A 26,403-nucleotide genomic window follows, 5' to 3' on the forward strand; every position below is an offset into this window, starting at 1 on the left:
ATAAAAACGATTAACATGCCAGGAAACGTTTTATATTACACTTTTATAAGAGTATGTATCTCTGTTAATAAGCCTGATACCAGTCGCTATCACTACATTTAAGGCTTAACTTACATTAATCAGGTATCAGCAGCAGTTTTCTAGCAAATTCCATCCCTAGAAATATGTTAACTGCACATACCTTATTACAGGAAAACCTGCACGCTATTCCCCCTCTGAAGATACCTCACTCCTCAGAATATGTGAGAACAGCAATGGATCTTAGTTACTTCTGCTAAGATTATAGAAATCACAGACAGATTCTTCTTCTAATGCTGCCTGAGATGAAACAGTACACTCCGGTACCATTTAAAAATAAACTTTTGATTGAAGTTAAAAAACTAACTATAATACACCACTTTCCTCTTACTACGTCCATCTTACTACAGCTCTGCTGTGGGTGATCCTCTTGCAACTTCCTGTTGGGAAGGAGAATATCCCACAAGTAATGGATGATCCGTGGACTGGATACACTTAACAAGAGAAAGGTACATTTTATATAGAGATTATAGAGAGACATGAGATGTTATGGTTGTAGTGACAGTGTCTATAGGGGAAGAAATGTGTCAGCTTTGAGTAAGCAATATGTGGAACTTTCTTTTTCAGCACAAGAACATATGCAGTTGCGATCATTATTTAACATTGCACTCAAATGTTAACTCTATTGACTACGTGGCTAAAATGCAGATGTGTTTTAGAATGACTCATTGTTGACAGAAAATTATCGTGAGATTACAGTAGTTTTCAAACAAATGTAGGTAACAATTGAGCATCCCTTGCAGCCAACCTATTGGCTCTGTGATACTATTGTAATTCACAAAATCATGTGTCTGCAGACACTCTGGGGTGCGGTGGAGTAAATCCACCTAGAGAAAGGGACATCATTTCAATGTCCTCAAACTTTTTATTATGCTAAACCTGCTGCATAATTGATTACGATCTTGTACTACAACCAAAAGCTGTCTATGGATTGAAGTGACATTTTCCTAATTTAACTGGTCTCATGGGCAGGGCAAGAGGAGTACCCACCCCAGGCTCTGCACTTTGGGGGTCCCTGCACTCTCTTTAGGTTCAATGTAACTCCTGAATTTAGTTTATGAAGAAGAGCTTATGGTATCAGGAGGTGTAATATAGTGTTATTCTTTATATAAGGCATAGTGAAAGTTGGAACAGTGGTGAGCCATACAGGGGACAGGAAATACAGGAGAGGGGAATATGGTGGATGATCTGAGGGGCCCCACAAATGTATTGTGTGCCAGGCCCTGCAAATAAGGGTGGCCCTTCATAGGGGTACAGATTTAGTTTTGGCTGAAACAGAATTACTGTTTCAGGATCCTCTAACAGTTATTAATGAAGGTCTGCTGTGTAGCAGGTTATTATTATCATCATCATTTATTTGTATAGCGCCACCAAATTCCGTAGCGCTGGGTACAGCGATAGGGGTATACAATGACAAAGATTTGTGATAAAATACAAAAACATAACAAAAATAAACAAATCTAGTACAGGAGGAAGAGGGCCCTGCTCCGGAGAGCTCACAGTCTACAGGTTACAAAACCGCCATTTTAACATATTCCATATAATACCAATGGTGCCTTATTTGAAAGAGGAGCTTCTCTTATTTTAAATGAGGGGGGTCACATACTATTTTATTATCGCTGTACAACATGCAGGAAAGTCAGGATTATAAGCTTCAGGCAGTGCACTTCTGTGGGCGGAGGGGTGGAAAAACTATTTATATTTCAAGAAAACAAAAAGGAAAAAACAAAAATAAAATAAAAACTGCACTGCATGCCCCCCCCCCCATGAATAGTTTGAACTGACAAAATATTTTTTCTATAGTACATTAATATTGTAAAAGTATTGTAAATAAATGTAGCTAGCAAATGTAGTAATTGCTCAACAGCTTTTTTCATACCCTGGTCTAGTGCATCGTCCATTTCTTGGAACCTCACTTTCCTCTTTGTCGGTTTCTGAGCAAACTTATCTCCTTCATTTCCATCACGTTTTTTCAAAATAGAAACCAACCCAGCTGCTGGGTTTATCTGTAAAATATTTCATTAAAAAATATTAGAACATCAATCAAAAAATAAAAAAAAATCCAGATTTATTTAAACAAACATTTTTTTTTCTTATTTATAAAACAATAATGCTCTAACAAAAGGTAACATTTATATTTTTCATTTCTGGCATCTTAATGACGGCTTTTATAACATTTAGCACTGTTTACTATGTTGTATATATTGGTTCTTTGCTCGGTTATTACATATAGATTGGTTTTTTTTGTACAATTAGAGCTTGCTGGCTGCTTTTAAAGACAAAAAAGGACAATTAAACTTGACATTTCAGCAACACATAAAATGTTTCATTATTGCAAGTAAAACATTATTGCAATGTACATTCCAGAGATGTGGACTGGAGTCGCATGACTTGGACTCAAGTCACAAATTTGATGACTTGCGACTCAACATAATTAAGGAAGACTTGTGACTTGACAGACTTTAACAGCAATGACTCGAGACTTGACTTGGACTTGACCCCTATGACTTGCCAAGTCTTTATACATTCTAAAAGTCATAGTTGTGACCTAGGATAGTCTCTGGAGAATGACAAACAAAATAATATCTTTAAAATACCTAACTCACTCTTGTTTTAATTACACCCCAAGATATTTATTTTTGGTCAAACAATAAAATATGATAAAATGCCATTGGAAAGTTTCATTATTTTTTTTAAACTTTTTTTTGTTTTATTTTTATTTTTGGAGTGGAGGCGGAGTGAGGAGGTAGCTTAAAATAGTAATAAAAAAAGCTTATACAAAATCTCAGAATGTCACTATCTAAGGTTATTTGTTAAAGTCTGACCCTAATGTGAACACGTTACACACATGCTGTGACTGATGCTGCTCTCAGTCTGATGTTTAAAGTAATATAAAATACAAAAGTACAACAAACAAAAGTGTAACCACATTCTCATATTATGCTGTATTTGTTGCACTGGGCATGTCTCTTCTTCACATAAAAAAAAAATGCAGAGAACAGTCCTAGAGAAGTATAGCAAAATGTCTCTGTGTAGAATATTGGGAAAGATCTCGCAATACTGGAGAATTATTTAGATCATCGCATCTAAGCAGAGAGATTTATAGGATGCATCTCTCTGGAACAAACAGGTTGTGTATTTGTATCTTATAGCATTCAGTCAGTGTTATCCCCAGAAAGTCCCATTTTTGGCTTCTTGTCCCTGCCTTTTAAAAGGGACATTCCGGTCAATGTTTAAATGTACACAGATAAATTACATCTTTGAATAGAAACATTTTTGCAATATACATGTACTGGCAAACATGATTGTAAAAGTTATCACTTTTTTAGTGTTAACTGAGGCAACAGGATTGATATTCTCAGGGCACACCAGCATTTTAAATACTGCAGCTGCACGGTGGGGTTTGTATTATGTCATTAATTAACAAATTGCATCATTACTAAATGATATAAAAAACCTTAAGGTCTCTTTTAGCAAGTACTGCGTTTAAAATGTTGCTGCAAAAGGCATATTTAAATGCATTTTTTAAACAGCCAATACATGTTTATTACAAATATGTTTTTATTCAAAGATTAAATTTGTTTTGAGGATGAAAAGAAAGAGATTCAACAGCCTGAAGATGAGGTGGGGCTGTTAGCAGTTTATAGCAAGAAACCAAGAAAGGACGTTGGGACCACTCCAGCTTGACATATCTGAAGGTCAGAATGCTCTCTTGTTCTGGGCTATGAACATGAAGACTCTTCCAGCACTATTTAAAGGGACACTGAACACAAATTTTTTCTTTCGTGATTCATTAAGAGCATGCGATTTTAGGCAACTTTCTAATTTACTCCAATTATTAAATTTTCTTCATTCTCTTAGTATCTTTATTTGAAAAGGCATAATGTAAGTTTAGATGCTGGCCCATTTTTGGTGAACAACCTGAGTTGTTCTTGCTGATTGGTGGATAAATTCACCCACCAATAAACAAGTGCTGTCTAGGTTCTAAACCAAAAATTGTCTGGCTCCTTAGTTTAGATGCCTAATTTTTCAAATAAAGATAGCAAGAAAACGAAGAAAAATTGATAATAGGAGTAAATTAGAAAGTTGATTAAAATTGCATGCTTTATCTGAATCAAAAAGAAAAAAATTGGGTTCAGTGTCCCTTTAAAGTGTCTACTTTTAGTGCTCCGGTGGAGCGTGTTTTCAGCTACGGATGCATCATACTACGTCCCCATCGTGCACAAATGTGTGATAGACTTTTTGCCAATTTAATCTTTTGCAAGAGCAATGCCTAATAGGGTTCAAAGAAAAGAACCCTCTCTCACATTGACTCTCTCAAAGTATGACAGCACAGTATTTTTCATTTACTTTGGTTTTTGGGTACTTGGCAGTTATTTTATTTCTATAATAATTTTGTTACACTCATTTACCAATAAATACTTTTTTTTCACTGTTTGTCCTTATCTCACAATTCCAAATTTAAAATCTCACATGAAATTGAACTGGGAAGAGATAAACAAATTTTAAACACCTTCCTGATATGAATTAGTATGCATTATATAAAGTAATTAATACTCCAACGCAATATTATGCAAAGAGTACTAATGACTTGTTGAACATTTGAAGCTTAAAGCTAAGGACTTGACCTAAACTTGCCTTTGTTGATTTGAGACTTGATTTGGACTTGCCTGTCTTCACTCTGGACTTGACTTGGAACTTAAATACAAAGACTCAAGACTTACTTGTGACTTGCAAACCAATGACTTGGTCCCACCTCTAATACATTCATTATTTATTTTGCAGCCTTTTGCTGTAAAATATATAATTTTTTTTGCTTTTTTCACTTTCTCCCAGGGAGGCTTGGGTTATTACTTTTAGGCAATTTATGTAAGCGTTCGTTTACTTTTCCCTCACTCCCTAAGCTTCTACGGTGCCACAAGCTTTTAAAAACAGAATTTATGCTTACCTGATAAATTACTTTCTCCAACGGTGTGTCCGGTCCACGGCGTCATCCTTACTTGTGGGAATATCTCTTCCCCAACAGGAAATGGCAAAGAGTCCCAGCAAAAGCTGTCCATATAGTCCCTCCTAGGCTCCGCCCACCCCAGTCATTCGACCGACGGACAGGAGGAAAAAACAGGAGAAACTATAGGGTGCCGTGGTGACTGTAGTTAGAGAAAATAATTAATCAAACCTGATTAAAAAACCAGGGCGGGCCGTGGACCGGACACACCGTTGGAGAAAGTAATTTATCAGGTAAGCATAAATTCTGTTTTCTCCAACATTGGTGTGTCCGGTCCACGGCGTCATCCTTACTTGTGGGAACCAATACCAAAGCTTTAGGACACGGATGAAGGGAGGGAGCAAATCAGGTTACCTAAACAGAAGGCACCACGGCTTGCAAAACCTTTCTCCCAAAAATAGCCTCCGAAGAAGCAAAAGTATCAAATTTGTAAAATTTGGCAAAAGTGTGCAGTGAAGACCAAGTCGCTGCCTTACATATCTGATCAACAGAAGCCTCGTTCTTGAAGGCCCATGTGGAAGCCACAGCCCTAGTAGAGTGAGCTGTGATTCTTTCAGGAGGCTGCCGTCCGGCAGTCTCGTAAGCCAATTGGATGATGCTTTTAAGCCAAAAAGAAAGAGAGGTAGAAATCGCTTTTTGACCTCTCCTTTTACCAGAATAGATGACGAACAGAGAAGATGTTTGTCTGAACTCTTTTGTAGCTTCTAAATAGAATTTTAGAGCATGGACTACGTCTAAATTGTGTAACAAACGTTCCTTCTTTGAAACTGGATTCGGACACAAAGAAGGTACAACTATCTCCTGGTTAATATTTTTGTTGGAAACAACCTTTGGAAGAAAACCAGGCTTAGTACGCAAAACAACCTTATCTGAATGGAACACCAGATAGGGCGGAGAACACTGCAGAGCAGATAACTCAGAAACTCTTCTAGCAGAACAAATAGCAACCAAAAACAAAACTTTCCAAGATAACAACTTAATATCTATGGAATGTAAAGGTTCAAACGGAACCCCTTGGAGAACTGAAAGAACTAGATTTAAACTCCAGGGATGAGTCAAAGGTCTGTAAACAGGCTTGAGCCTAACCAGAGCCTGAAAAAATGCTTGAACATCTGGCACAGTTGCCAGTCGTTTGTGTAACAAGACAGATAAAGCAGAAATCTGTCCCTTTAGAGAACTCGCTGATAATCCTTTATCCAAACCTTCTTGTAGAAAGGAAAGGATCTTAGGAATTTTGATTTTATTCCATAAGAATCCCTTGGATTCACACCAGCAGATATATCTTTTCCATATTTTATGGTAAATTTTTCTAGTTACCGGTTTTCTGGCTTGAACCAGAGTATCTATCACAGAAGCTGAAAACCCACGCTTTGATAGAATCAAGCGTTCAATTTCCAAGCCGTCAGCTGGAGGGAGACCAGATTTGGATGTTCGAATGGACCCTGTACAAGAAGATCCTGTCTCAAAGGTAGCTTCCATGGTGGAACCGATGACATATTCACCAGGTCTGCATACCAAGTCCTGCGTGGCCACGCAGGAGCTATCAAGATCACCGAGGCCCTCTCCTGCTTGATCCTGGCTACCAGTCTGGGAATGAGAGGAAACGGTGGAAACACATAAGCTAGGTTGAAGGTCCAAGGCACTACTAGTGCATCCACTAGAGTCGCCTTGGGATCCCTGGATCTGAACCCGTAGCAAGGAACCTTGAAGTTCTGACGGGACGCCATCAGATCCATGTCTGGAATGCCCCATAATTGAGTTATTTGGGCAAAGATCTCCGGGTGGAGTTCCCACTCCCCCGGATGGAATGTCTGACGACTCAGATAATCCGCCTCCCAGTTTTCCACTCCTGGGATGTGGATCGCAGATAGGTGGCAGGAGTGATCCTCTGCCCATTTTATTATTTTGGTCACTTCTCGTTCCCCCCTGATGATTGATATAAGCAACAGTCGTCATGTTGTCTGATTGGAATCTTATGAATCTGGCCTTTGCTAGTTGAGGCCAAGCCCTGAGAGCATTGAATATCGCTCTCAGTTCCAGAATGTTTAATCGGGAGAAGAGACTCTTCCCGGGACCATAGTCCCTGAGCTTTCAGGGATTCCCAGACCGCGCCCCAGCCCACTAGACTGGCGTCGGTCGTGACGATGACCCACTCTGGTCTGCGGAAGCTCATTCCCTGGGACAGGTGGTCCAGGGTTAGCCACCAACGGAGTGAGTCTCTGGTCTTCTGATCTACTTGAATCACTGGAGACAAGTCTGTATAGTCCCCATTCCACTGTTTCAGCATGCACAGTTGTAATGGTCTTAGATGGATTCGCGCAAAAGGAACTATGTCCATTGCTGCAACCATCAATCCTACCACTTCCATGCACTGAACTACGGAAGGACGTGGAATAGAATGAAGAACTTGACAAGCGTTTAGAAGTTTTGACTTTCTGACTTCTGTCAGGAAAATCCTTATTTCTAAAGAATCTATTATTGTTCCCAAGAAAGGAACTCTTGTCGACAGAGACAGGGAACTTTTTTCTATGTTCACCTTCCATCCGTGAGATCTGAGAAAGGCCAGAACGATGTCTGTGTGAGCCTTTGCCTTTGAAAGAGACGACGCTTGTATTAGAATGTCGTCCAAATAAGGTACTACTGCAATGCCCCTTGGTCTTAGAGCCGCTAGAAGGGACCCGAGTACCTTTGTGAAAATCCTTGGAGCAGTGGCTAACCCGAATGGAAGGGCCACAAACTGGTAATGTTTGTCCAGAAAGGCGAACCTTAGGAACTGATGATGATCCTTGTGGATAGGAATATGTAGATACGCATCCTTTAGATCCACGGTAGTCATAAATTGACCTTCCTGGATTGTAGGTAGAATCTTTCGAATGGTTTCCATTTTGAACGATGGAACCCTGAGAAATTTGTTTAGGATCTTTAAATCCAGAATTGGTCTGAAAGTTCCCTCTTTTTTGGGAACTACAAACAGATTTGAGTAAAATCCCATCCCCTGTTCCGCCGTTGGAACTGGGTGTATCACTCCCATTTTTAACAGGTCTTCTACACAATGTAAGAATGCCTGTCTCTTTATTTGGTTTGAGGATAAGTGAGACATGTGGAACCTTCCCCTTGGGGGTAGTTCCTTGAATTCCAGAAGATAACCCTGAGAAACTATTTATAGTGCCCAGGGATCCTGAACATCTCTTTCCCAAGCCTGAGCAAAGAGAGAGAGTCTGCCCCCTACTAGATCCGGTCCCGGATCGGGGGCTACTCCTTCATGCTGTTTTGTTAGCAGCAGCAGGCTTCTTGGCCTGCTTACCCTTGTTCCAGCCTTGCATCGGTTTCCAGGCTGGCTTGGTTTGTGAAGCATTACCCTCTTGTTTAGAGGATGCGGAATTAGAGGCCGGTCCATTCCTGAAATTGCGAAAGGAACGAAAATTAGACTTATTCTTGGCTTTGAAAGGCCTATCTTGTGGGAGGGCGTGGCCCTTTCCCCCAGTGATGTCTGAGATAATCTCTTTCAATTCTGGCCCAAAGAGAGTTTTACCCTCGAAGGTGATATTAAGCAATTTTGTCTTGGAAGATACATCCGCTGACCAAGACTTTAGCCAAAGCGCTCTGCGCGCCACAATTGCAAACCCTGAATTTTTCGCCGCTAATCTAGCTAATTGCAAAGCGGCATCTAAAATAAAAGAATTAGCCAACTTGAGTGCGTGAACTCTGTCCATAACCTCCTCATACGGAGTCTCTCTACTGAGCGACTTTTCTAGTTCCTCGAACCAGAACCACGCTGCTGTAGTGACAGGAACAATGCAGGAAATGGGTTGCAGGAGGTAACCTTGCTGTACAAAAATCTTTTTAAGCAAACCCTCCAATTTTTTATCCATAGGATCTTTGAAAGCACAATTATCCTCGATAGGGATAGTAGTACGCTTGTTTGGAGTAGAAACTGCCCCCTCGACCTTAGGGACTGTCTGCCATAAGTCCTTTCTGGGGTCGACCATAGGAAATAATTTCTTAAATATAGGAGGGGGGACAAAAAGGTATGCCGGGCTTCTCCCACTCCTTATTCACTATGTCCGCCACCCGCTTGGGTATAGGAAAAGCGTCGGGGTGCACCGGAACCTCTAGGAACTTGTCCATCTTGCATAATTTTTCTGGAATGACCAGATTGTCACAATCATCCAGAGTAGATAACACCTCCTTAAGCAGTGCGCGGAGATGCTCTAATTTAAATTTAAATGTCACAACATCAGGTTCAGCCTGTTGAGAAATTTTTCCAGAATCTGAAATGTCCCCATCTGACAAAACCTCCCTCATGGCCCCTTCAGATTGGTGTGAGGGTATGACAGAGCAATTATCATCAGCGCCCTCCTGCTCTTCAGTGTTTAAAACAGAGCAATCGCGCTTTCTCTGATATGCAGGCATTTTGGATAAAATATTTGCTATGGAGTTATCCATTACTGCCGTCAATTGTTGCATAGTAATAAGCATTGGCGTGCTAGAAGTACTAGGGGCCTCCTGCGTGGGCAAAACTGGCGTAGACACAGAAGGAGATGATGTAGAACTATGTCTACTCCCTTCATCTGATGAATCATCTTGGGCAATTTCATTATCTGTGGCAGTACTGTCCTTACTTTGTTTGGACGCTATGGCACAATTATCACACAATTTTGAAGGGGGAGACACATTGACTTTCATACATATAGAACATAGCTTATCCGAAGGTACAGACATGTTAAACAGGCTTAAACTTGTTAATAAAGCACAAAAACCATTTTACAACAAAAACGTTACTGTCTCTTTAAATTTTAAACAGTGCACACTATTACTGAATATGTGAAAAAGTATGAAGGAATTGTTAAAGCATTAAAAGTATTGCACACCAAATTTCAGAGCTTTAACCCTTAAAATAAAGAAGCCGGAGCCGGTTACAGTTTTAACCCCTCTACAGTCCCAGCTACAGCCTTTGCTGCGACTTTACCAAACCCAGGGGGGAATACGATACCAAATGAAGCCTTCTAGGAACCTTTCCAACTACTTTCAGATCCACACACATGCATCTGCATGTCTTGCTCCCAAAAGTAACTGCGCAGTAATGGCGCGAAAATGAGGCTCAGCCTACAACTGGGAAGGCCCTTCCTGACTGGAAAGGTGTCTAACTCAGTGCCTGACGTTAAAAAACGTTCCCCAAGCTTATAAGTGTGAATTTCAAACATAAACATGTATAAAATGCTCAAATAAAGCAATCGATTTTGCCCATAAAAGTGTCTACCAGTTTTATAGCCCATATTAAGCCCTTTATTCTGTTTGAGACTAAGAAAATGGCTTACCGGTCCCCATGAGGGGAAAATGACAGCCTTCCAGCATTACACAGTCTTGTTAGAAATATGGCTAGTCATACCTTAAGCAGAAAAGTCTGCTAACTGTTTCCCCCAACTGAAGTTACTTCATCTCAACAGTCCTATGTGGAAACAGCAAACGATTTTAGTTACTGCTGCTAAAATCATTTTCCTCTCACAAACAGAACTCTTCATCTTTTTCTGTTTCAGAGTAAATAGTACATACCAGCACTATTTTAAAATAAACTCTTGATAGTAGAATAAAAAACTACAACTAAACACCACATACTCTTAACCATCTCCGTGGAGATGTTGCCTGTGCAACGGCAAAGAGAATGACTGGGGTGGGTGGAGCCTAGGAGGGACTATATGGACAGCTTTTGCTGGGACTCTTTGCCATTTCCTGTTGGGGAAGAGATATTCCCACAAGTAAGGATGACGCCGTGGACCGGACACACCAATGTTGGAGAAAGGTGAATTATCAGTTTTGCATTAATAATCATGATAGGAAAATCATTCTTTGCAGTAGTAACTAAGTTGAATCAGTGCTAAACCTCCTAAAGGGAATACAAGAGGCCAGGCTACCCCAGTCTGCACATGTGGTTTATGCTAAATCTATATATATGTTTGTGATTGGTTAGCAGGGGTTCTTTTGTTTTGAGGGACAGGGAAATCAGTTAAAAGTATAAACATAAAACAATATACCCATTTGACAAAACAAAGCTGCCGTTTTCATTGCAAAATTATTTTTATATAGGAATGTTCATAATAATATTGGTGAGGGGACCCCGGGCATCAAAAATATCCCACGATCACCCAACTGGCCTGGAGCTAGGAGGCTCTAATCTCGTTAGCTCAGCAAAGGTACGAAACCTCGGAGTGCTGATTGACGCTGGACTATCTTTTAAACAGCAGATTTCCTCCGTAATAAAATCTGCCTACTTTCATCTGAAAAACATAGCCAGGATACAACACTTAATTCCACCGGATGATATGCCAACATTAATCCATGCATTTGTATCCTCTAGGCTAGATTACTGCAATGCACTTTACTTGGGCCTCCCAAAAAAAGAATTCCATCGCCTACAGACGGTACAAAACGCAGCAGCCAGACTATTGACCAATCAAACTCGCTCCTGCCACATAACACCTGTTCTCCACTCCCTGCATTGGCTTCCAATTAAATGGCGAATATATTTTAAAATTGGCCTGCTGACCTTCAAAGCCTTAAACAACCAAGGCCCACAGTACCTGAAAGAGCTCCTGACACCCTACATCCCATCCCGTTCACTTAGGTCAGCCAACACATCCCTCCTCTCAGTGCCAAGAATAAGGACAAACTCAGGCTCCTGAGCATTCGGCCACGCTGCCCCTACTTTCTGGAACTCATTACCGTGCGCAATCAGAGAGGCACCGTCCTTACAGACTTTTAAAAAAAAGCTAAAGACCCACCTCTTCCATCAGGCATTCAGTCCGCTTATCTGACCTTCAGAAACTCCTAACTTTTATGTCTTATGTTGGTATATTTGTAAAGTGCTTTGAGTCTCACAGGGAGAAATGCGCTATATAAATTGCAAATTATTATATTATTATTATTATAATATAGTTTACAATTTGTTTTTAATGTCCCTTTAACAAATCTAATTTTTGCATTATTGACTTGAGCTTACTATGCCCCTGCAATGGGCTTAAACACATAAGTAATGTTCCGGGTGAGGATCTGTAAGCATTACAGCTTCTGAGCAAGACATGGCTGGACAGCAAATCAGGAGTGGTGCTACAAGAGTTGTGTTTACAGTGTTTAACCCCTTTGCATTACATGCACTAATGAACACATTAAAGGGACATTCACTTCTAATATTACATTTTCTTTACATCCTTTGGTGAAAAATGCACTACTGGGAGCTAGCTGGTGATTGGTGGCAACATATATATACCTCGTCATTGGCACACCAGATGTGTTCAGCCCTTAGAAGTGTATTGCTGCTCAAGAGTTAACGAACTGAAAACTTAAAAAAAAAATTAACAGTCCATTTTTGCACTTATATTCCTTTAAATTAGAGATTTACAGTACAAGTTCCCTTTAAAGGGGCAGTATACACCAATTTTCATTTAACTACTCGTAATAGACACTACTATAAAGAATAATATGCACAGATACTGATCTAAAAAAACAGTATAAAACCTTTTAGAAAACTTACTTAGAAGCTCCCAATTTAGCACTGTTGATGAGATTAGCCTGGGACACCCAGTGGAAGGGGTTGATAGCAAAACCTCCCCCTCCACTGCATATAAAAAAAACCATACAAACAGAAGCAGTCTGAAGTCTGTATACATCAGTATACATCTAAAACATTGGGGCTTGGTTAGAAGTCTTAAAATCAGCACAATGTTATTAAAAATAAGCAAAACTATACATTTTTACAAAATTGCACCCAGACAGGCTATATACATGGATCATCTACAAAACATTTATGCAAAGAAAAATCTAGTGTACAATGTCCCTTTAAGTTCAAATTTTCTTCTGATTTTAGAATTTTTATTACCCTAAGGAATGCAGTAAAACTTGGGAATGTGTTTGACTCCTTAGTTTACAGTGTCATTTGAAATCTGTATAATTTGTTTGCCTGTCCTGTGGTGTCATGGGTAATCTGTCTGCCCGTCCCTCTCTTGGTCTGGTATTTTCTGCTTCTCAGCTTTTACCCCATTTTCCAGGATTGTTGAGTATGTGTATTTTTTTTAGTAATTCTTTAGTATTGTTCTTTGGTTATTATAATTAATATACTTTTTGAAATATCTATTTATTCATTTCTATATCAGAACTGTAATGCTTTTTGTTTCAGTATTTCACACAACTCTTATCTGGTTTTCGTTGACGGGTATTCTGTTTGAACAACACACTTATCTTCCATGTTTTACTGCACAACAGCAGAGTTTCCTTTATCTCTGTTTTATTATATTTATTCAAGTAAATGGTATATTATAATACCCATAGAAAAGCTGTTATACTAAGGAGAAAACTTATGGTGTGTACACTTGCCCCCGAAAAAAACGGGCAGCTCCATTTGCTGCAACTTGTCAGTATAAAAGCGCACTAATGTGCAGGATTTATTTTGCGGTAAATGCAGACATCATACAATTTATGCACAAATTGTGATGTTGTAAAAGGAATCTTATTTTCTCGCTAATTAATGCCCTTTCTTGGTACAATTACGTTGAATAAATATGAGCTCTAATTTGTGCCTTTTTAAAGGGACACAACCCAACTTTCATGATTCAGATAGAGCATGCAATTTTAAGCAACTTTCTAATGTACTATTATCAATTTTTCTTTGTTTTCTTGCTATTTTTATTTGAAAAAGAAGGCATCTAAGCTAAGGAGCCTGCCAATCTTTGGTTGAGACCTGGACAGCACTTGTTTATTGGTGGGTGAATTTATCCACCAATCAGCAAGAACAACCCAGGGCCGGCATCTAAACTTACATTCTTGCTTTTTCAAATATACCAAGAGAATATGATAATAGGAGTAAACTAGAAATTTGCTTAAAATTGCATGCTCTATCTGAATCATCATCATCTGAGAATTTCTATGATTTTCATTTATAAATAATTGGGTGTTTGGATCAGCAATTTTATTTTAAACTATCAAATAACTGAAGGACACAGTAACATTTCAGTAGTAAAAACATAATTTATGCTTACCTGATAAATTTATTTCTCTTGTAGTGTATCCAGTCCACGGATCATCCATTACTTATGGGATATATTCTCCTTCCCAACAGGAAGCTGCAAGAGTCCACCCACAGCAAAGCTGCTATATAGCTCCTCCCCTAACTGCCATTACCAGTCATTCGACCGAAAACATGCAGAGAAAGGAAAACCATAGGGTGCAGTGGTGACTGTAGTTTAATGGAAAAATTACCTGCCTTAAAGTGACAGGGCGGGCCGTGGACTGGATACACTACAAGAGAAATAAATTTATCAGGTAAGCATAAATTATGTTTTCTCTTGTTAAGTGTATCCAGTCCACGGATCATCCATTACTTATGGGATACCAATACCAAAGCTAAAGTACACGGATGATGGGAGGGACAAGGCAGGTACTTAAACGGAAGTTACCACTGCCTGTAAAAAACCCTTTCTCCCAAAAATAGCCTCCGAAGAAGCAAGGTATCAAATTTGTTAAATTTGAAAAAGTATGAAACGCAGACCAAGACTCCGTCTTGTAATCTGTTCAACAGAAGCCACATTTAAAAAACAGAATTTATGTTTACCTGATAAATTACTTTCTCCAACGGTGTGTCCGGTCCACGGCGTCATCCTTACTTGTGGGATATTCTCTTCCCCAACAGGAAATGGCAAAGAGCCCAGCAAAGCTGGTCACATGATCCCTCCTAGGCTCCGCCTACCCCAGTCATTCGACCGACGTTAAGGAGGAATATTTGCATAGGAGAAACCATATGGTACCGTGGTGACTGTAGTTAAAGAAAATAAATTATCAGACCTGATTAAAAAAACCAGGGCGGGCCGTGGACCGGACACACCGTTGGAGAAAGTAATTTATCAGGTAAACATAAATTCTGTTTTCTCCAACATAGGTGTGTCCGGTCCACGGCGTCATCCTTACTTGTGGGAACCAATACCAAAGCTTTAGGACACGGATGAAGGGAGGGAGCAAATCAGGTCACCTAAATGGAAGGCACCACGGCTTGCAAAACCTTTCTCCCAAAAATAGCCTCAGAAGAAGCAAAAGTATCAAACTTGTAAAATTTGGTAAAAGTGTGCAGTGAAGACCAAGTCGCTGCCCTACATATCTGATCAACAGAAGCCTCGTTCTTGAAGGCCCATGTGGAAGCCACAGCCCTAGTGGAATGAGCTGTGATTCTTTCGGGAGGCTGCCGTCCGGCAGTCTCATAAGCCAATCTGATGATGCTTTTAATCCAAAAAGAGAGAGAGGTAGAAGTTGCTTTTTGACCTCTCCTTTTACCGGAATAAACAACAAACAAGGAAGATGTTTGTCTAAAATCCTTTGTAGCATCTAAATAGAATTTTAGAGCGCGAACAACATCCAAATTGTGCAACAAACGTTCCTTCTTCGAAACTGGTTTCGGACACAGAGAAGGTACGATAATCTCCTGGTTAATGTTTTTGTTAGAAACAACTTTTGGAAGAAAACCAGGTTTAGTACGTAAAACCACCTTATCTGCATGGAACACCAGATAAGGAGGAGAACACTGCAGAGCAGATAATTCTGAAACTCTTCTAGCAGAAGAAATTGCAACTAAAAACAAAACTTTCCAAGATAATAACTTAATATCAACGGAATGCAAGGGTTCAAACGGAACCCCCTGAAGAACTGAAAGAACTAAATTGAGACTCCAAGGAGGAGTCAAAGGTTTGTAAACAAGCTTAATTCTAACCAGAGCCTGAACAAAAGCTTGAACATCTGGCACAGCGGCCAGCTTTTTGTGAAGTAACACAGACAAGGCAGAAATCTGTCCCTTCAGGGAACTTGCAGATAAACCTTTTTCCAATCCTTCTTGAAGGAAGGATAGAATCCTAGGAATCTTAACCTTGTCCCAAGGGAATCCTTTAGATTCACACCAACAGATATATTTTTTCCAAATTTTGTGGTAAATCTTTCTAGTTACAGGCTTCCTGGCCTGAACAAGAGTATCGATAACAGGATCTGAGAACCCTCGCTTCGATAAGATCAAGCGTTCAATCTCCAAGCAGTCAGCTGGAGTGAAACCAGATTCGGATGTTCGAACGGACCCTGAACAAGAAGGTCTCGTCTCAAAGGTAGCTTCCAAGGTGGAGCCGATGACATATTCACCAGATCTGCATACCAAGTCCTGCGTGGCCACGCAGGAGCTATCAAGATCACCGACGCCCTCTCCTGATTGATCCTGGCTACCAGCCTGGGGATGAGAGGAAACGGCGGGAACACATAAGCTAGTTTGAAGGTCCAAGGTGCTACTAGTGCATCCACTAGAGCCGCCTTGGGATCCCTGGATCTGGACCCGTAGCAAGGAACTTTGAAGTTCTGACGAGAGGCCATCAGATCCATGTCTGGAATGCCCCACAGCTGAGTGACTTGGGCAAAGATTTCCGGATGGAGTTCCCACTCCCCCGGATGCAATGTCTGACGACTCAGAAAATCCGCTTCCCAATTTTCCACTCCTGGGATGTGGATAGCAGACAGGTGGCAGGAGTGAAACTCCGCCCATAGAATGATTTTGGTCACTTCTTCCATCGCCAGGGAACTCCTTGTTCCCCCCTGATGGTTGATGTACGCAACAGTTGTCATGTTGTCTGATTGAAACCGTATGAACTTGGCCCTCGCAAGCTGAGGCCAAGCCTTGAGAGCATTGAATATCGCTCTCAGTTCCAGAATATTTATCGGTAGAAGAGATTCTTCCCGAGACCAAAGACCCTGAGCTTTCAGGGATCCCCAGACCGTGCCCCAGCCCATCAGACTGGCGTCGGTCGTGACAATGACCCACTCTGGTCTGCGGAATGTCATCCCTCGTGACAGGTTGTCCAGGGACAGCCACCAACGGAGTGAGTCTCTGGTCCTCTGATTTACTTGTATCTTCGGAGACAAGTCTGTATAGTCCCCATTCCACTGACTGAGCATGCACAGTTGTAATGGTCTTAGATGAATGCGTGCAAAAGGAACTATGTCCATTGCCGCTACCATCAACCCGATCACTTCCATGCACTGAGCTATGGAAGGAAGAGGAACGGAATGAAGTATCCGACAAGAGTCTAGAAGTTTTGTTTTTCTGGCCTCTGTCAGAAAAATCCTCATTTCTAAGGAGTCTATTATGGTTCCCAAGAAGGGAACCCTTGTTGACGGAGATAGAGAACTCTTTTCCACGTTCACTTTCCATCCGTGAGATCTGAGAAAGGCCAGGACAATGTCCGTGTGAGCCTTTGCTTGAGGAAGGGACGACGCTTGAATCAGAATGTCGTCCAAGTAAGGTACTACAGCAATGCCCCTTGGTCTTAGCACAGCTAGAAGGGACCCTAGTACCTTTGTGAAAATCCTTGGAGCAGTGGCTAATCCGAAAGGAAGCGCCACGAACTGGTAATGTTTGTCCAGGAATGCGAACCTCAGGAACCGATGATGTTCCTTGTGGATAGGAATATGTAGATACACATCCTTTAAATCCACCGTGGTCATGAATTGACCTTCCTGGATGGAAGGAAGAATTGTTCGAATGGTTTCCATCTTGAACGATGGAACCTTGAGAAACTTGTTTAAGATCTTGAGATCTAAGATTGGTCTGAACGTTCCCTCTTTCTTGGGAACTATAAACAGTTTGGAGTAGAACCCCATCCCTTGTTCTCTTAATGGAACAGGATGAATCACTCCCATTTTTAACAGGTCTTCTACACAATGTAAGAATGCCTGTCTTTTTATGTGGTCTGAAGACAACTGAGACCTGTGGAACCTCCCCCTTGGGGGAAGTCCCTTGAATTCCAGAAGATAACCTTGGGAGACTATTTCTAGCGCCCAAGGATCCAGAACATCTCTTGCCCAAGCCTGAGCGAAGAGAGAGAGTCTGCCCCCCACCAGATCCGGTCCCGGATCGGGGGCCAACATTTCATGCTGTCTTGGTAGCAGTGGCAGGTTTCTTGGCCTGCTTTCCCTTGTTCCAGCCTTGCATTGGTCTCCAAGCTGGCTTGGCTTGAGAAGAATTACCCTCTTGCTTAGAGGACGTAGCACCTTGGGCTGGTCCGTTTCTACGAAAGGGACGAAAATTAGGTTTATTTTTTGCCTTGAAAGGCCGATCCTGAGGAAGGGCGTGGCCCTTACCCCCAGTGATATCAGAGATAATCTCTTTCAAGTCAGGGCCAAACAGCGTTTTCCCCTTGAAAGGAATGTTAAGTAGCTTGTTCTTGGAAGACGCATCAGCCGACCAAGATTTCAACCAAAGCGCTCTGCGCGCCACAATAGCAAACCCAGAATTCTTAGCCGCTAACCTAGCCAATTGCAAAGTGGCGTCTAGGGTGAAAGAATTAGCCAATTTGAGAGCATTGATTCTGTCCATAATCTCCTCAAAAGGAGGAGAATCACTATCGACCGCCTTTATCAGCTCATCGAACCAGAAACATGCGGCTGTAGCGACAGGGACAATGCATGAAATTGGTTGTAGAAGGTAACCCTGCTGAACAAACATCTTTTTAAGCAAACCTTCTAATTTTTTATCCATAGGATCTTTGAAAGCACAACTATCCTCTATGGGTATAGTGGTGCGTTTGTTTAAAGTGGAAACCGCTCCCTCGACCTTGGGGACTGTCTGCCATAAGTCCTTTCTGGGGTCGACCATAGGAAACAATTTTTTAAATATGGGGGGAGGGACGAAAGGAATACCGGGCCTTTCCCATTCTTTATTAACAATGTCCGCCACCCGCTTGGGTATAGGAAAAGCTTCTGGGAGCCCCGGCACCTCTAGGAACTTGTCCATTTTACATAGTTTCTCTGGGATGACCAACTTGTCACAATCATCCAGAGTGGATAATACCTCCTTAAGCAGAATGCGGAGATGTTCCAACTTAAATTTAAATGAATATTAAACACTAAAAAACTCTAAGCCATCTCCGTGGAGATGTTGCCTGTACAACGGCAAAGAGAATGACTGGGGTAGGCGGAGCCTAGGAGGGATCATGTGACCAGCTTTGCTGGGCTCTTTGCCATTTCCTGTTGGGGAAGAGAATATCCCACAAGTAAGGATGACGCCGTGGACCGGACACACCTATGTTGGAGAAAAGGCCCAAGTGAAAACCACAGCTCTAGTAGAATGAGCTGTAATCCCTTCAGGAGGCTGCTGTCCAGCAGTCTCATAAGCTAAATGAATTATGCTTTTTAACCAAAAAGACAGAGAGGTTGCTGAAGTCCTTTGACCTCTCCTCTGTCCAGAATAGACAACAAACAAGGTGAATGTTTGATGAAAATCTGTAGTAGCTTGTAAGTAAAACTTTAAAAACACGAACCACGTCCAAATTGTGTAATAGACGTTCCTTCTTTGAAGAAGGATTAGGATACAAGAATGGAACAACAATCTCTTGAGTGATATTCTTGTTAGATACCACCTTAGGTAAAAACCCAGGTTGGTACACAGGACTACCTTATCCGTACGGAGAACCAAATAAGGAGAATCACATTGCAACGCAGATAACTCGGAGACTCTATGAGCCGAGGAAATAGCTACCAAAAGGAACTTTCCAAGATAGAAGATCTATGGAATGAAAAGGTTCAAATGGAACTCCTTGAAGAACCTTAAGAACCAGCTTTAAGCTCCATGGCGGAGCAACATTTTTAACCACAGGCTTGGTTCTAACCAAAGCCTGACCAAATGCCTGAACGTCTAGAATACCTGCCAGACGCTTGTGCAAAAGAATAGACAGAGTAGAAATCTGTCCTTTTAAAGAACTAGCTGACAACCCTTTTCTCAAAATCATCTTGGAGAAAAGATAATATCCTGGGAATCCAGACTTTACTCCATGAGTAACCCTTGGATTCATAACAATAAGATATTTACACCATATCTTATGTTAAATTTTCCTAGAGACAGGCTTTTATGCCTGTATTAAGGTATCAATTACTGACTCGGAGAAGCCATGCTTTGATAACATCAAGCGTTCTGTCTCCAGGCAGTCCATCTCAGATTAGTTATATTTAGATGGTTGAAAAGACCCTGAGGTAGAGGGTCCTGTCTCAGAAGCAGAGACCGTGGTGGAAAGGATGACATGTCCACCAGATCTGCATACCAGGTCCTGCGTGGCCACGCAGGCGCTGTCAAAAGCACCAAAGCACTCTCCTGCTTGATCTTGTGCAAACCCCTCCGGAGGGAATTCCCACTCCCCCGGATGAAAAGTCTGACGACTTAGAAAATCTGCCTCCCAGTTCTCAACACCTGGGATAGGGATAGCTTTTAGACAAGAGTGAGTCTCTGTCCAGTGAATTATTTTAAGACTTCTAACATTGCTAGGGAACTTCTGTTCCCCCTTGATGGTTGATGTAAGCCACAGTCGTGATATTGTCCGACTGAAATATGATGTACCTCAGAGTTGCTAACTGAGGCCAAGTCTGAAAAGCATGGAATATCGCTCCCAGTTCCAGAATATTCATTAGAAGGAGGGTCTCCTCCTGAGTCCACTATCCCTGAGCCTTCAAGGAGTTCCAGACTGTATCCCAACCTAAAAGGCTGGCATCTGTTGTAACAATTGTCCCATCTGACCTGCGGAAGGTCATACCCTTGGACAGATGGACCCGAGATAGTCACCAGAGAAGAGAATCTCTGGTTTCTTGGTCCGGATTTAACAGGAGAACAAATCTGTGTAATCCCCGTTCCTCTGGCTGAGCATGCATAGTTGCAGTGGTCTGAAATGTAGGCGTGCAAACGGTACTATGTCCCTTGCCGCTACCATTAAGCCGATTACATTCATGTACTGAGCCACCAAAGGGCGCGGATGGAATGAAGAACACGGCAGAAATTTAGAAACTTTGACAACCTGGACTCCGTCAGGTAAATTTTAATTTCTACAAAATCTATCAGAATCCCTAGGAGGGAAACCCTTGATATTGGGGATAGAGAACTCTTTCCTTGTTCACTTTCCACCCATGCGATCTCAGAAATGCCAGAACTACGTCCGTATGAGACTTGGCAACTTGGATGTTTGACGCCTGTATCAGGATGTCGTCTAAATAAGGGGCCACTTCTATGCCCCGCGGCCTAAGGACCCCAAAACCTCCATAAAGATTCTAGGGGCTGTAGTTAACCCAAAGGAAAGAGCTACAAACTGGTAATGCCTGTCTAGAAAGGCAAACCTGAAAAACCGATGGTGATCTTTATGCATCGTAATGTGAGGATAAGCATCCTTCAAATCCATTGTAGTCCTCTATTGACTCTCCTGGATCATAGTTAAGATGGTACGAATAGTTTCCATCTTAAATGATAGCATTCTAAAGAATTTGTTTAAGATCTTTTAGATCCAAAATAGGTCTGAAGGTTTCCTTTCCTTGGGAACCACAAACCGATTTGAGGAAAACTGTGTCCCTGTTCCTCTATTGGAACTGAATGGGTCACGTACACAATGCAAGAATGTCTCTTTATCTGGTTTGCAGATAAATGTGAAAGGCAAAAACTCCCCTTTTTTGGGGGGGAAAGCTTTGAAATCCAGAAGATATCTCTGGGGTATAATTTCCAATGCCCAGGGATCCTGGGCATCTCTTGCCCACGCCTGGGCGAAGAATGAAGTCTGCCCCCTATAGGATCCGTTACCAGATAGGGGTCCGTTCCTCATGCTGTTTTAGAGGCAGCAGCAGGCTCCTTGACCTGCTTATCTTTGTTCCAGGTCCGGTTGTCTCCAGACCGCCTTGGACTGAGCAAAAGTTCCCTCTTATTTTGCCTTAGAGGAAGTTGATGCCACACCTGCCTTGAATTTTCGAAAGGCACGAAAATTAGGCCTTTTTTGTCCCTTGATTTGGACCTGTCCTGAGGAAGGGCATGATCTTTTCCTCCAGTGATATAAGTAATAATCTCCTTCAAACTAGGCCTGAATAGGGTCTGCCCCTTGAAGGGAAGTTAAGTAGCTTATTTATTAAAGTCACGACAGCTGACCATGATATAAGCCATAGCGCTCTGCGCGCCAGTATAGTAAAAAACAGAATTCTTAGCCGTTAGTCTAGTCAAAGGAACAAAGGCATCAGAAAACAAAGGAATTGGCTAGCTTAAGTGCTCTAAGCTTGTCAAATATATTCATCCAATGGAGCCTGTAAAGCCTCATCAAGAGACTCAAACCAGAACGCCGCAGCAGCAGTGACAGGAGCAATGCGTGCAAGGGGCTGCAGGATAAAACCTTGTTGAATAAACATTTTTTATCCATTGGATCTAAAAAAGCACAACAGTCCTCGCCAGAGGTAGTGGTACGCTTAGCTAGAGTAGAAACTCTTCTCTCCACCTTAGGAACTGTCTGCCATAAGTCCCGTGTGGTGGCAACTATTAGAAAACATTCTTCTAAAAAATAGGAGGGGAAGAGAACGGCACACCTGGTCTATCCCATTCCTTATGAAAAATTTTAGTAAACCTCTTTAGGTATTGGAAAAACATAAGTACACACCGGCACTGCATATTATTTATCCAGTCTACACAATTTCTCTGGCACTGCGATTGTACACATTCATTCAGAGCAGCTAAAGCCTCCCTGAGCAACAAGTGGAGGTTCTCAAGCATAAATTTTAAATGTAGAAATATCAGAATCAGGTTAAATCATCTTCCCTGAGTCACAAATATCACCCACAGACTAAGCATATTGTGAGGTAGTATCAGACATGGTTCTTAAAGCGTATGTATGCTCTGTATCTACCCCCAGAGCTGTTTTGCTTTCCTTTAATTTCAGGTAGTCTGACTAATACTGCTGCCAGTGTATTATACACAACCTTTGCCATGTCTTGTAAAATAAACGCTATGGGCGCCATTGATATACTTGGCGCCATTTGAGCGTGAGTCCCTGGAGCGGGAGTCAAAGGGTCTGACACGTGGGGAGAGTTAGTCGGCATAACTTCCCCCTCGACAGAATCCTCTGGTAAAATAAACGCTATGGGTGCCCTTGATGTACTTGGCACCATTTGAGCGTGAGTCCCTAAAGCGGGAGTCAAAGGGTCTGACACGTGGGGAGAGTTAGTCGGCATAACTTCCCCCTCGACAGAATCCTCTGGTGATAATGTTTTTAAATACAAAAAATGATCTTTATTGTTTAACATGAAATCAGTACATCTGGTACACATTCTAAAATGGGGTTCCACCATGGCTTTAAACATAATAAACACAGAGCCTCCTCTATGTTAGACATGTTAGAACTAATAAAGAGACTAGTAAGCTTGGAAAACACTTTAAATCAAGTTAACAAGCAAATATAACAAACGTTACTGTGCCTTTAAGAGAAACAAATTTTGTCAAAATTTGAAAAACAGTGAAAAAAGGCAGTAAATCAAACGAAATTTTTACAGTACATGTAATAAGTTAACAGAGCATTGCACCCACTTGCAAATGGATGATTAACCCCTTAATGCAAAAAACAGATAAAAAAAAAAAAAACGACATTTTTTTAAACAGACACAACAAAACTGCCACAGCTGAGCTGTGGATTACCTTCCCTATAACTGTTTCTATGCAAAATTTAAGCCAGCCATGTGGAAAAATTAGGCCCCAATAAGTTTTATCACCAAACATATGTTAAAAAACGATTAAACATGCCAGCAAACGTTTTAAAACACATTCTTATAAGAGTATGTATGTCTATTAATAAGCCTGATCCAGTCGCTATCACTGCATTTAAGGCTTTACTTACATTACTTCGGTATCAGCAGTATTTTCTTAGTCAATTCCATTCCTTAGAAAAATATATTACTGCACATACCTTAGCATATATCTCTATCAATCAGCCTGGTACCAGTCGCTTTCACTGCATTTAAAGGCTGTACTTACATTACTTCGGTATCAGCAGTATTTTCTTAGTCAATTCCATTCCTTAGAAAAATATTTTACTGCACATACCTTATTTGCAGGAAAACCTGCACGCCATTCCCCCTCTGAAGTACCTTACTCCTCAGAATGTGTGAGAACAGCAACTGGATCTTAGTTACGTCTGCTAAGATCATAGAAAAAACGCAGGCAGATTCTTCTTCCAAATACTGCCTGAGATAAACAGCACACTCCGGTGCCATTTAAAAATAACAAACTTTTGATTGAAGAAATAAACTAAGTATAAAAAACCACAGACTCTCACGACCTCCTATCTATGTTGAGACTTGCAAGAGAATGACTGGTAATGGCAGTTAGGGGAGGAGCTATATAGCAGCTTTGCTGTGGGTGGACTCTTGCAGCTTCCTGTTGGGAAGGAGAATATATCCCATAAGTAATGGATGATCCGTGGACTGGATACACTTAACAAGAGAAATTAGGTTTATTGGATTAACAGAAAATGTGCAATATGCATCACAACGAAATTAGACAGCTGCATAAATTTGGGCACCCCAACAGAAATATTGCATCAATATTTAGTAGAGCCTCCTTTAGTAGAAATAACAGCCTCAAGACGCTTCCTATAGCCTGTAATGAGTGTCTGGATTCTGGATGAAGGTATTTTGCACCATTCCTCCTTGCAAAACATCTCCAGTTCAGTTAGGTTTGAATGTTGCCGAGCATGGACAGCCCGCTTCAAATCACCCCACAGATTTTCAATGATATTCAGGTCTGGGGACTGGGATGGCCATTTCAGAACATTGTACTTGTTCCTCTGCATAAATGCCAAAAGTAGATTTTGAGCAGTGTTTTGGGTCGTTTTGTTGAAATATCCAGCTCCGGCGTAACTTCAACTTTGTGACGGACTCCTCAAAATTATTCTCAAGTATCTGCTGATAATGAGTGGAATCCATGCGACCCTCAACTTTAACAAGATTCCCATTACCGGCACTGGCCACACAGCCCCACAGCATGATGGAACATCCACCAAATTTTACTGTGGCTAGCAAGTCTTGCCGCCATGCATAACGCCCCTTATGACCAAATAACTCAATCTTTGTTTCATCAGTCCACAGCACCTTCTTCCAAAATGAAGCTGGCTTGTCCAAATGTGCGTTTGCATACCTCAAGCGACTCTGTTTGTGGTGTGTGTGCAGAAAAGGCTTCTTATGCATCACGCTGAATTGTTGAACGATGCACAGTGACACCATCTGCAGCAAGATGATGTTGTAGGTCTTTGGAGGTGGCTTGTGGGCTGTTTTTGACCGTTCTCACCATCCTTTGCCTAACCAATATTTTACTTCTGGTCTTAACAAGAACTGTACCTGTCGTCATCCATTTCCTCACTATGTTCCTCACAGTGGACACTGACAGCTTAAATCTCTGCGATAGCTTTTTGTAGCCTTCCTCTAAACCATAATGTTGAACAATCTTTGTTTTCAGGTCATTTGAGAGTTGTTTTGAGGCCCCCATATTGCCACTCTTCAGAGGAGAGTCAAAGAGAATAACAACTTGCAATTGGCCACCTTAAATACCCTTTCTCATGATTGGATGCACCTGTCTTTGAAGTTCAAGGCTTAATGGGCTCACCAAACCAATTGTGTGTTCCAATTGACCAGTGTGCTAGGTAGTTACAGGTATTCAAATCAACAAAATGACAAGGGTGTCCAAATTTATGCACCTGTCTAATTTCGTTTTGATGCATATTGCACATTTTCTGTTAATCCAATAAACCTCATTTCACTACTGAAATATTACTGTGTCCTTCAGTTATTTGATAGATCAAAATGAAATTTCTGATCCAAACACCCAATTATTTATAAATGAAAATCATGGAAATTACTTTTGTATACAAATGTATATTTACAGGGTACACACAGTTCCCCATAGATCGCAACGTAAAGGCACTTTTCAGTGCTGTTTTTATTTTTTATTTTTAACGTCCCACACCCGCCAACTTTACCCCCAAAATACTGCCTAATGCAGTTATTTTATTACAAAATAAAGATGCTGCTATCTGTATTTTGGGGGCATTTGGGGCAAATGTATCAAATTAACCAGAGATCTGATCTCTGGTTAATTTTATAAGTGCTAATTACTTGTAATGGCTGGTTATTTATTGTGTGCTCGCAAACAGGCAAATTAGCGCTCTACTAGCCCTTTATACCTTGTAGGGATATATTAAGAAAGTAAAAGTTATTACATTGCCAATTTTTAAAAATTCTACTAAAATAAAACAGTGTGTTTTTTTGATTGGCAGGACTTTATTCTTTTAAATATGTGCTTTTATGATATATTTCTATGTTTGGCAGGTGATAATGGCTTCTTTAGAAAAATGGAAGAAAGCTGTGAGATATTTAGCATTGTTATGATAATCACTTGTCAGCACTGAGGAACACACAATAATTTCCTATTAAGGATCCTCCAAGAGAGGTATTTCTGCACCTCAAACAATTAT

General features: G+C 41.0%; 1 protein-coding gene across 2 annotated transcripts in view; it reads right to left on the bottom strand.

The window, feature by feature from the left end:
* CNST (consortin, connexin sorting protein) overlaps positions 1–26,403 on the bottom strand; it is a 405,923-nt gene that overhangs the window by 22,129 nt on the left and 357,391 nt on the right. For both annotated transcript variants that reach the window (XM_053711046.1, XM_053711045.1), the window contains exon 11: positions 1,958–2,084. In XM_053711046.1, the coding sequence (XP_053567021.1) occupies positions 1,958–2,084 (127 nt within the window). The remainder of the gene's footprint in view (positions 1–1,957; positions 2,085–26,403) is intronic.

This window comes from Bombina bombina, chromosome 4, assembly GCF_027579735.1.
Source record: "Bombina bombina isolate aBomBom1 chromosome 4, aBomBom1.pri, whole genome shotgun sequence".
Lineage (NCBI taxonomy): Eukaryota > Metazoa > Chordata > Amphibia > Anura > Bombinatoridae > Bombina > Bombina bombina.